The following is a 12,355-nucleotide window of genomic DNA, read 5'->3' as shown; positions in this document are numbered from 1 at the left end:
GATACACCTTTACTCTCATGCAGGAAAACTGAAAAATGTTCTCCCAAACCTCTGTCATTATCTGACTGCTAGCTCATTCAGGTTGGTGGGAGCTTTGTCCAAGTGAGGACCCCAAGATTATGCTTTTAGCAAACAAAGTGATTTTATGATGGGTAAAGATATGAGATAATAACCCCACATATTGAAACATTTTTTTCAGTGCATTAAGAGAAGCATTCAAGTGCTGTAATGCACTCAATGCACTTCAGTTCATGTCTTTGACCTCATGTTCCATAAAGTGCCTAAGACATACAGATATGACATCCTGTCATACATAATTGCTTACATTATGAATGCCTCACAGTTTAGAAAGAAACCTCTTGGCTTTGTTCCAACATTTATTTACAGTAAATGCTTCACATTTAATGCCTCAGCATTTATGTAGCAGCAGGAGTCCATTATCTTGTGACATGCTCGACTCCATTGACATCTCTTATTTAAGCCCTCCAAGGGGAACGTTATCACTGTGACATATAATACAGGGGTTTTCAGCAAATCGGCTTACTTTTAACTGTTGCTGATGCCACAGCCTGAAACTCCTCATGCCTTGCCCTGTTGCAGGTTACTTATTGATGACATTTGGTGCTTCAACTTTTTGTAAGTGTTAATTTTATTTTGTATCAGTGCTCATAACGTTACAGCTGAAATAAAGCAGAGCATAACCACTTCTAGTCCATTCAGTGCTGTGTACATAAATGCTTGCTGGCCAGACTCTGTTATGTAGGGTTCTGTAGTATCGTTTACTTTAATGGAGCCTTATTAATTTACACCAACAAAGAACTCGTCCCACAGTAGCCCGATCCCCAGTGCTTTTCATTTTCTGCTACTTTCTTGAATGAATACGTTCATTAACAAGAAAAAAATGTTACAGTGAGGGAAGGTTGGTAAAACAGCCTCTCTTTGAGGCCCTTGCAAGAAAATGATGAGAAAGCACAGATGGCTCTGAAAGCAGGAGAGAAAAGCTGTGAAAAAAGCAAGACAGTAGCGAGGGGGGGAAAAGTGCTGCAAGAAACAGGCAGCCTCATGATGAAAAAAGGATTAAAGCTACCTGTATATCTCCCAAGTTAGCCACATGAATCCAAGCAAAAGATCAATCAAAAATATCCTCGGAACTGGCGAATGGGGCACATTCAATACTGAACCACTTACTCTGACCCCAAAGCATTTTGCCCAATTTCCTCAAAGCAGTTAAAGGTCTGCACATTTGCCAACATTTAATTGTCTTCAATCTCTACAAACTAGTGACTCCTAAGTAACAAATCAGAATGGCTTAATCTTTTTTTTTCCTGCCTCTTGGCACTGCTCCCCTTCTCAGCAACACCAGAGCATGAGCCTAGGAGCGATGGCACAGACCAGAGGTCCATCTCAGCCAGCATCCGTCTTCAGCTATGACCAGTAGCAGATGCTTAGGGCAGGGCATGAGAGCAGAACAAGCAGTCCTGCTTCCTCAGCTGACTTGCAGCCTCCGAGGACTTGCTGAATTGCAATAGCTCTAGGTCTGTACACCACAAACTGGCAGCAGCTTTTCGACATTGCAAATGGTTAATGCAGCATAGTCCAGCGGTGCACGTATTTATGTAGATATCGCACATAACATTGAAATGAGCCTCCAGCAAGTTATGAGCATTTCCTTTGATAGCTTAAAACACTTTTATAAAGAATGACTTAATCAGCTGCTTCCCTGCAATGTCAAAATAATACAAAAACTACTCACAAAAAGAAAAACCCGTCAACATACCTACTTAAAAATACTGATCTGAGGCATTCTCCTTTTTCTCTTATAGAGAGAGGGAAATGGTCGCATAACGTATCCTAGAGGTCAACAAATTCATGCAGTTTGGCACTTACGGAAAATAAACATTTTTCTCTTGTTTTTATTTTCTTACATATCTTTTTTTCACTTTTCTTTTTTGATTTTTCATCCTTCCTTATATTTGGCAAAACAGCAGTGAATATTTCAACTGTTAGCTGTGATGTACATGTATGTGCTTAGCCTATTTCTGGTCCCATTGTTGTTGATTTAAGAGAGACCAGGCTTTTCCTTCTCCCGTAATTATTTGGGGCTAAATAAGAGCAGAATTAGATCCAGAAAGACTTTGGTTGTGGGTGAGGGAAAATCGACGTGTGTTTTAAAAATAACAGCAAACGTAGCAATCGTTGTGTTGATGCTGAAGTAACTAGTCGATTGATCCCCCCTGTAGGTGATGGACGGCAGGTGCCACAAAAGCCTCCTAGAGGCACCACTCGGGGTCCACCCGAGTTAGTGATCCCCCCACCCCCACCTTACCCTCCTCCTGACAGAGACATTATGGATCCAGCAGTCTGTTACAGAGAAGCAGATGTTACGGCACCAACAAAGCTGGTACCTAAACGTATGTTTCAAAATATATGTATATGCGTTTCATCTCTGTTGATGATTATTCTCAGGGGTAGCTTTTCCAGACTTTCCTCTCTGCTCTCTGGACATATGTGTCTGTTTTTTTCCCTTTTTTTTCCAGCCTGTTGTCTTTCGAAATGCCCAATGCAGTGTAACTAATTAATGTAACGTAAATGAAGCACTTATTTGGAGACAGGTTTGCTGGAGATACCTGGCCATTTTCTGGAAGCATTTAAAAGCAACCATCAAAACATGTGACTTCACCCAGCTGGAAGCAGAAGTTCATTGCCTTGTATTAATTCTCCATCTTTGATTTTCTGTACTAACAATTTTTCTCTCTCCAGCCACAAATTCCTATGAGAGTCAATAGGTTTATCAGTCTAGGTTGAAAACTCCAGGGTGTCTCCCTTCAGGAAAATGAAGCCATTTACACAAGCTGTATATTGTTAAAGGCCTTCCTGTCCTAATGGACACATCTTCCTTGACATCTCTGGATAATCCTTTGTGTGCTCTTCCCCTCAGGGCATAACTGTTATCAGACAAAAAAATGCAATAGTTTCCACATCCATGTGTATTTGTGAAAAGCATGTTTTCATGCTTTTTCACGCTTACCCATTGACTGTCTTTAAGTCTTTGTACGTGATCCAAGTCTTTGATCATGTAGTGTATTCTCTGTGGGCTTGACCTGCACACCCATGGAGATCCTGTAAAGGCAGCAGAGCTTTGCACATCATGGCATCTCGTGGACACACTTCTTTGAAGGTTAGGAGTCTGTCTCCTAACCGTGGAATAGAGAAATGCCTCCATTAACTGTTAATTTGACAAAGATATTTTACCAGGACATTTTCTTTACCAAAATTATTCTTCAGGTAGCAGTTACACTGATACATTAATGTCAGTGGTTTTGCTGCTCAGTGCCAACTAAATCTAAAGTATTATTTTTCAAATCTGTGCTAAGGAAATACAGATTGATGAGCTTTATGGGGAGAGAGGGAAAAAAAAAAAGAGATCCATACTAACAGAAAACTTGAATCTTATTGAGGATTAACCCTAATTCATTTCTTTACTAGCATATGCACAGAAACCATATCATACTTGAAATCTTTTTTTTTTTTTTTACTAGATACCATCAGCTTGCCTACCATGTTTTCTTTATTAAAAGTCTGTTGTGGCCTTCTTTGCATTAATATTTTTGCTTCATTTGAGTTTCTACCACTCCAATATTTTGCAACGCTTTCCTGATCTACCTTGGTGATCAAATATACTTTAATCAATGCAGCTCTGATGTTATCCGCTCGATCACTTGCTCTTAAACAAACACAATATCCCAGCCAAAATGATTTGATTAAGCTTGTACATGGAAACATAACATGAGCTTTTATTATCCTCGGTTTACTAGGAGCAAAGCAGTAGTGCTTAGTGGATATTTATTTTAGACTTAAAGCATCAGTGTTGGAGAGGGACAGGTTTAGCTTTATAATTATGCTGTGCGCTACCTAGATATAGTCATGTATAGCTTTACAGGAGAGAAACGTGTATAGATGTACCCATGAGAAAAGGCAGCACACACGACAGATGCTAATTATATTGCTTAATGCCATTCTGAAAGGTGCTTAGATACCGTAGCGACTGAGTGGTATAGGAACGGAGTTTTGCAATGATGGTTTTTATTGCCTGAGAATGCCTCAAGCAGTGCAAATAGGACTTTGGCAGTAGATTCAAAGGACAGCAAAGTTCTCAATCTTCCTGACTCTAACCTCAGTAAGTGTTTTCTCATAGAACAAGGTGGGAAGGCGGATAAGCTAATGATGCCAGATATTGATGAAAGGCATATTTGTTCTGAAATCACTCTCAAAACAGCTTTCTTTGATAATGATTGTGGTCTCCTTTTGCTGAGTGGGTGACTGTCAGCAGCAGTTAGACAAGATGTGATTCTCATTCAGAAATTATAATTCTGTGATCGTGTGGAGTTTAAATTCTTGCTCCTTATGATCTGCCATGGTTTGTGAGGCACTGTGCCCCACCCCTTGTTCCTTCCCAGCAAACACATAGTCGTCCCATTGTGCTCTGAGAAACCCATGGTGAGGAATTTTCATTTCATAGGGGATGGTGGTAATCGCTCTTCACAGAGTTTTCCAAACTTAGGTAGAGCGTAAGTCATTCATGAATAGGGCTTTTAGTAAAATATTTGGGCTTTTCTGGCTCTAATGGCAAGAGTCTCTCCCACAAACAAGAGTGCAATTGTTCCTCCTGGTTTTTGCTCTTTAATCTTTTTATTCTCATTACATGGGTTTTCCTGTTTATTTTTGGTCTGGTTGACCCTTAGTTGCATGTTGTATGCATGTTGAAAATGATATGTTTATGGGATCCTTTCTCCTTCCTTATCTTACTAATCAGATTGTTCATGGCCTGTGATTGTAAGATTGAGTGTGCTTTGGTAATACAGAAATGGAGATTAACACCTCTCTTGCATGGCTTTGGTTATTGGCATTTAGCTCCTGAAGTTCTCTAGAAACAACTCAATAGCAAGCTCTGTACTATCATATGAGGTAAAGAATCCATGTATTGAAAGATTGCTGTACCTAGAGGTACAACTAAAACATATTGCCTTGAAGTGTTTTCAAATAGATCAGAGAATCAGGCAGAACAGTTTGGGTTGGAAATGACCTTTAAAGATCATCTAACCCAACACCCCTGCCATGGGGGTCATTAGAATAAATTCAGTACTCCTGTGAACCTCTTTGATTAGCCATTTTTATTTGGCTTGTTATGAGCTATCATATAGAAATCCAGTAAGAAATTAAAAAGAAGGTTAAAAAATAAAAGACAGTTCACCTTCTTGTAGAGTGAGATCCTGAACTTAAATTCTTCACTCTTACACTGAATAAGGTGCTAATGAACTTCTGTCTTTAAAATTGAGATCATTATTTGAATTTGTCTTTTTTAATTTAGATCAAAATAATCAATCATCACTTAGAAAGTTTGAAAGGGATGAAGGATTAGTAGAAGTATTTCCCAATTATTGTATATGGACAATATGTATGCTACTAGTTGATGGGTAATAACAAGTTCATTTTAAGAAACAGAGTAGAAAGGAGCCTTGTCCCCATGTTTAATTTTTAACATTTTCTGTGATATCATTGATATACTGATGGGTAATATAAGCCACTTGACAAAAGCCATGACAGTTTCACAAGCAATTTAGCCATATTTCTTCAGTCACCTTAGATATTTAGTCTTTCACGGTGATTAAGGATAGTTTCTAAGGGTTGGACTTTGTTAACTTTAAGCAAAAACAGGTAGAGAAACTCCTAGAGAGAAAACAACATTTTCTTACATGTGCTTCTAAATTAATTGAGAACTGTGGACTGCTCAGTAGGTAACTTTGCTGGCCTATTATAATGCAGTAATGCAAAAGGAGTCTTTCAGTTTTCCCAGCCTTTTCTTTTTTAAAGATGGGCTTTAAGGCAAGAAAATATGTAAGGGTGACTTAGGAGGCTTATACCACCATCACTCTTTACTTTTCCAGCCTGATCTGAACGAAGTTGAATCTCCAACATCATCTGTCTTGTACCTTCTAGAGAATTAAAATTCAGTCCAAGTTAAGCAGAGTTCGTAGACATGCTGCCTATCATTGTTGTGCTGTTGGGATCAAGTTAGCTTATACATAAACCCAGGGAGTTAGAGCATCTGTGAGATTTTGTATTTCAGTACGTGTGCACCTAACTACACCTTTGGGCATCTGATTCTTGAAGGTTGCTGAGCATGCTAGCCATTATGTTGTCTTATGTACACAATATTTTTAATTTTATCATTTTACTCTTTTTCCCCCAACAGTTTATTGTTGTGCATCATTCCCTTCATACACCAAGCGCGTCTGACAGACCCCGCCTCTTCCTATGACCTTCATACCTCTGAACCTCCTGTTGCCTCTGCTACCCTGATTCTTCTGTTGGCTTTCTTCTTTCCCTGCTGGAAAAGAACTTTTTTTTCTTTCTGACTGAGATTTCAGCTTCCTTTCTTTTTGAACTTGCACATTCTCTTTTAATTACTATTGATTATTTTTGGCTGTTGTTCCTACTCATTTGTGAGATGTATGCTCCAGAACTGAATGCTGTGTTATATAAATCTATATATCAGTCTCAGAAAGATTATCCATACATTTGTCTGTTCTTTTTCAAAATATTGTCTTTATTTTGAGCCATGGTTTGATTTGATTTGTTGTTTCAAACAGTGTGTGTATGGGGGAGGGAAGAGTGGCTTAATTTCAATACCATCTAAAGATTTCATGAAAACTTCCTAAGAACATTTTTCTTTCCTCTATTAGCCTAGGTATAACATTTTACATTCTCAAATTTATCCTATTTTTCCTTCATAGCGTATGTTTTGTTCCTTTGGAACAAAAGTAGAACTGGGCATGGCCTAGGCAAGTTGAACTACAGGATTCTTTCTATATCTTGGCTATCAGTCAAGGTGCCAAGAAAAAAAAAAAAAAAAAAAGATCTGTCAGATTAAAATGGGCCTAAAAGGGATACTAAGAATCAGTACCAAATGCACTGATTCATAGGCTTTACTTCTGCTTTCATCCTGATGCTTAGTATGATTAATTTTATCTTGATGTTGGAGACATCCTATGGAAATCAAGGTGTGTGTTCTATTTCTGTAACAAAAGATGCAAACACCGTTTGCTCAAGATAAATCTCGTTCCTCAAGTCCCCTTTTTACAGTTGTAATAGGAATACTCAGTAAGTTATAATTATATCAGCTATAGGACTGTACTTAACGAAAACTTCTTTTCACTGAAGAAAGTCCTTCGTGTGAACAGCCCATAAGGCATGTATTTTTAATGATTCTGAATTATAAACATAGGTTTTATGAACTGCAATGGTGCACACACCCAGAACTATTCTGACCTCACATGTACCGTGATTTAAGACATTTATGTTACTTAAATTAGTGAGTTGCAATACATAACTATAATTTAAATGATGAAAAATTATTGTTTTACCCTCAAGCAAACAATCATGTTCATCTTGAATCCTTTCCAGGTAGGCAAAACGGAGAATAAGAAAACAAAGCATTCCTACAGATAATATGAAACATGACTAAAAAGGGTTCTGATGGTTTTTAATACAAATATGACATGTAGTTAATAAGTTCTAAGTGATGCCTCAGAAAGTATACTTAATACCCTAAGGTATTCTAATAAAAGCGGAGTGGAATTGAACTCTCGATGCTGCCAGGTACTTTGTAATAGCTTCTTAAGACAGGAGAATGGTTTAATTGTAAGTCTTCTCTCTTAAAAAAAATAAATAAAATAAAACAAAGAAACAACTAGTAGATATTCACAATGTGAAGATTAAGAAGCTAATTTACCCCTTCTCATTACTCTATTTACATCCTATTTGTAACTCCACAGAGTTATATGCCCCATGGAGTTAAGACTAGTATAAAAGTGGAGTAATGAAGTGGTGAAACAAAGGGGTTTATACTGAGCACAGTGTAGAAGTACAGTGTGTTGTAAAAGCAGTTGTGTGTATTGACACCAGTTTAGCTTAGTGGAAGCTCAAGTTTTCAAGTAAATTACATTTTTGATGAAAAAATTTCCTTGCCATGAAAGAATATAATTCTGACCCTCTCCATATATCTGACAGTTTGCTGTGAGAAGCTGTTTCCATGTGGTCTGCTGAAACTTGAAAAAGCTCTAGGTGAAAACTAAAAAAATTCATGACTCATCCTTAATATACTTGCTTTTTGTATTAAATTGCAAAATTTTCCTTTAAAAAAAAGTTTGTGGAAATTGGTATTGTCTGTCAAATTTCTATGTAAAATATTTTGATGACCCATTTTAGCTAGCTAGCTCTTGTCTTCCTGATTTTTTTTAAAGAAAATCCATGCTTTTGCTAGCTCATATCCTTTGTTTCTTAAAATTTCATAAATGCTAGGTACATATATATAGTGTTGAACAACACTTAAAAAATAAAAAGTACTGTATCTTTACAAGAAATCATTTTAAGAAATTATGCTTATGCTCTATCATTAATTAGCATGTCTAAACCTCCCATTAGTATATACAGTGTGGGAAAGAACTTCCAATGACACTCATTAAATCCAAATCTATTCAATGGAATTGCATAGATATGCCATTTCACAACTGTAAATTCATTAATAATGCGTGTACAAGGGGGTAGAGTGTTCAAGCAAAGCGTGACCATGGGAATGTGAACTTGATGGATGTTGGTTCACAAGCACCATCTCAGCACCTAGATGCACTTGGGGAATCCCCGCTTGCTCTGGGCTTTGACCCAGTGTTCCTGAAGTCACCTCAGTCCTGCTCCTGGAAGAGAATGAGGGTGTTTCTGTCATTTTCAGTGGCAGGAAGAAATGTCGGTTTAGGTCAGTTTGATCGAACATGAAGTTAGCAGTGATATAAATGGATATTGGCTGTTTTACTCCATTTTATTCATAGAGACAATAAAAATTTTCTGAGAATGATACAGAGAGATTGATAATAAATAGAATTATAGAATCATTCAGGATGGAAAAGACCTCTAAGATCATCTAACCTGGTTTTAAACTGCTATGCTATACTTCTCCACCAAAATGGTTTTACCAGAATTAGTAAGAAAATGCATTTAAGTTAGTCAAAATTTTTCTGCACTACCAAACAGCACTGCTGAAATACTCTCCTTCAGAGTAGGATACCTGGGGTGAAAAACAAAACAAAAAAAAACACCTAGACATTGGGAAATGCCTCAGGAGGGTAAGTAAATGCAGAGATAGCTTGTAAATCAAGACAATTTCCAGTATTATGACTCCAATGGAAGTGACAACTAGTGCCTTTAGGAAATAAGGACAGATGTATAATTTATGATTAATCCCGTTCTGATGCATGATAAATGTCCATAAACAGATTAAGCTTCATGATGCACGGATTTTACTGACTGCCCCTCTAAAACTATTTTGTAAAAATGTTGACCACCAGAGGGAGCTGACGTTGTCGCATATCTGCGATAGGTAGCGAGTAAGGATAATGCTAAAGGTGAATTTTAAGCTGTAGGAGTCACATTTATGCAAAGGCTTTAAGCCTTTAAGAAAGTCATAAAATTAAACCTGATTTACCAAGTTGTTCTGTTCATCAGCTAAAAAGAAAAATAAAGTTCTTTTCTGTGATTTTTAATCAGTTTCATCGCAAATAGGAAAACAGATAAGTCATATTTGCATGTGATGCTAGTGTGATGGCATCTTCTAGACAAAAGCTCAAATTCTTACTTTAGGTGTTCTTGCAAAGGGTGTTGGCATGTTATGTTGCCTATTATATTGTAGAGATACTGCCTGTGTATCTAGTCTAGCTATGCCCAAGGTGTGGAAATTAGTGCACATAGCTGCTGTATGTGCTTAAGAACAAGTGCATAGGAATACGTCATGTTTAGTGTTGATATAGAAGGATGTGTTCTGCTAGAAATATTTATCAGCATGACTTGCAGCATTTTAAAAGTGTGTGCAGATTATTTTAGTATCCATCCTCTTTCACTGACAAGTGACTTTGTTATCAGCAGTTCAGTCATTCAGAGACTAAGACTGAAGATTTGAAGACTCTCCAACCACCCTTAAATGTTTTTTCTACATGTAATGCTGTCTTTTTTTTTCTTTTTTTTCCTTTTTTTTTTATGATTGATCTTTGAGGATTTAAGTGAATGCAGTCTTTCGCACTGAGCAGCTGGAATTTTTTTCTTTTCCAGTGACAGCGCTGCGGAATACTAAGCTTTGAATTCATTCCATTTTTATCTTTAGCAAATGTGCTACTGGTCCAGAACTGAAACTGATTCTGGGCAGGTAAAGTGTGGAGAGAATATTTAGAATATTCTAAATATATGAGAGAATATTCTAAATATATGGATGACAGGAGGAAATAGTTCTCTTTTTGTTTGTTTTTAACTGTAATTATTTGAAGCTGGCCATGGGGTCCAGAGTGCTCAAATAAGTGTCAGGGGACAGTGATTAATAGAATACCACACCTTTCTGACTGGGTGATCTAAATTGCAAAGGCCTAGGATGCATTTATTTATTAGACATGGCCATGTAACCTATCATATGCCCATCATCTGTCTCTGTATTCTGCATATGTAAAGTCAACTCTGTGGGCATGATTCTCATATTATTTTTATTCTTCACATTTATAGCCACGTTAAGCCCTCCGTATGGTTCCATCCCAGTATAAAGTGCTTCAGTGTGAGAGTTGTGCTCTGTGTGTGTGTATAAGACAGCAGTTCTGTCTCCCTAACTTGGCTTCCCGTCACTACCATGACTCTCAATATATATTTAGTTCATGCAGTAGGCACCATTTAACTTTCCATACTAAAATACATGTTATTTTAGAAGACAGAATGTAACTTATTCCATCCCTCCAAAATTACAGCCATGTTGTTTTCTAATGTCATTGCAAAACTATGAACTCCCCCCTCAAGGACGGTGAAACAAGCTTGCTGCCACTGTTTACACTTCTTTTTCAGATTATCTCATGTATAGTATGTAGATAGGCTTCTGTATAGCACCTGCATGGCCACAAAAGTCCACTGCTGAAGTACATAAGTTGACACAGTTTATTCCTTGCTTATCCAGAAGAGCTTATGCCTAATGAACTCCATTGTGTTTTTGCTGAGGTGGAGAAGGGGGAAGGTGCTCTTCTATTTCTCTGCATAATGATCTGCTTTATTACGAGTCTGTATCTCGTATGACGCGTGTTCATCTGTGATGGTCTGACTTCAGGTGGTGAGTGGCTGTTGAAAGGGTACAGCCCAGTGGCAAAAGGGAGCTACTCTAGAACTGGATAAGGTACTGACTAGGCAGTAACTGCAGCGTCCTTTGTATCCCTTGAATGTTTCTTGAACATCAGAGATTTTTTTTTTTCCTGTTCAGTTCTAATAAGCAAATCCTAAATTTGGGTCACCAAATCTCTTAATTTTTCTCATGCCTTGAGAAAGCTCTGAAGGAGATGCATTCCTGTGTAAAGGTAACACCAGCTGGAAAGATCGCATTTTGTATTCCCTGACATGTCCGTTCACTCAGCTGCCCACCACAGTATTGGAAATAATACCTGTGACTTTGCAGACTTCAAGCCAGAAGTAAGCCCTAGTCTAATTCCTTTGAATATAACAAAATATTTTCTGCTTACATTAAGTAAGGGGTTGGACTCCAGTGAATCAAACAGTCTTTCTAATCTCATTTCCTGATATTTAGCTCTTGACTGTTTATTTACCTACTTCATAAAGTGTGGAATAAAACTTAGCTTCCCATTTCCCACCCTGACTAAATATAAAGACATTTCTCTTCTTCTAATTCCCTTGCAGCCCAGTTCTGCAATCCAAGTGGTCTGTGGATAAACTGTGAATGTTTATTCTAAGTGAAACCAAATTCCCTGTTTTCTTCTTCCTTAGTCAGAATAAGAGAAGTTTAACTCTGCAAGGCTTACCTTTAATAACTGGGTAGCATCTTAAACGTACTCTGTGGGATTTGTAGAAACCGTCACACCCATACCAGCAGACTTGCGCTTTATCACTAACGAGCTGAACTAAACTTCTGTGTCCAGACAGACAGATGCACATGGTGTGACTGTATGTGTCTCGGAATTTCAGTCCTGGGTATGAATTTGAAGTTAGGCTTGATTTACACATAATGGGCCAAATCAAACAGGGATGTTGGTGTTGGAAATGGCATGGAAATTTGTAGTGCGAGATCCTACTGATTCAAGTGCAGTCATTGCACAGAGAGCTACAGAAAGCAAAGTGTTGAAACTTTTTGTGTTCTCTGTTCCAGGTAGGTGATAGTACCATACCAAACTGCTTGTCCATCCTTAGAGATGCTCATACTCAGCTTTTCCTATTACCACTTCTAAGCCAGTAAACACTCACTAAAATGACTGCCTGCTTTCTTTTAAGA

The 12,355-nt window shown here is 37.7% G+C and overlaps 1 protein-coding gene across 11 annotated transcripts in view; it reads left to right on the top strand.

Moving 5' to 3' along the window:
• COBL (cordon-bleu WH2 repeat protein) overlaps positions 1-12,355 on the top strand; it is a 154,141-nt gene that overhangs the window by 103,630 nt on the left and 38,156 nt on the right. For 6 of the 11 annotated variants that reach the window (XM_080580392.1, XM_080580399.1, XM_080580396.1 and 3 more), the window contains one exon: positions 2,241-2,411. The exons of the other annotated variants lie outside the window; for them this stretch is intronic. In XM_080580392.1, coding sequence (XP_080436518.1) covers positions 2,241-2,411 — 171 coding nt within the window. The remainder of the gene's footprint in view (positions 1-2,240; positions 2,412-12,355) is intronic. 11 annotated transcript variants of the gene reach the window in all.

The sequence above is a fragment of the Anser brachyrhynchus genome (assembly GCF_964034855.1).
Source record: "Anser brachyrhynchus genome assembly, chromosome: 2".
Lineage (NCBI taxonomy): Eukaryota > Metazoa > Chordata > Aves > Anseriformes > Anatidae > Anser > Anser brachyrhynchus.
Note: the sequence above shows the minus strand (reverse complement) of the source record. Positions and strands in the feature narration are given on the sequence as shown.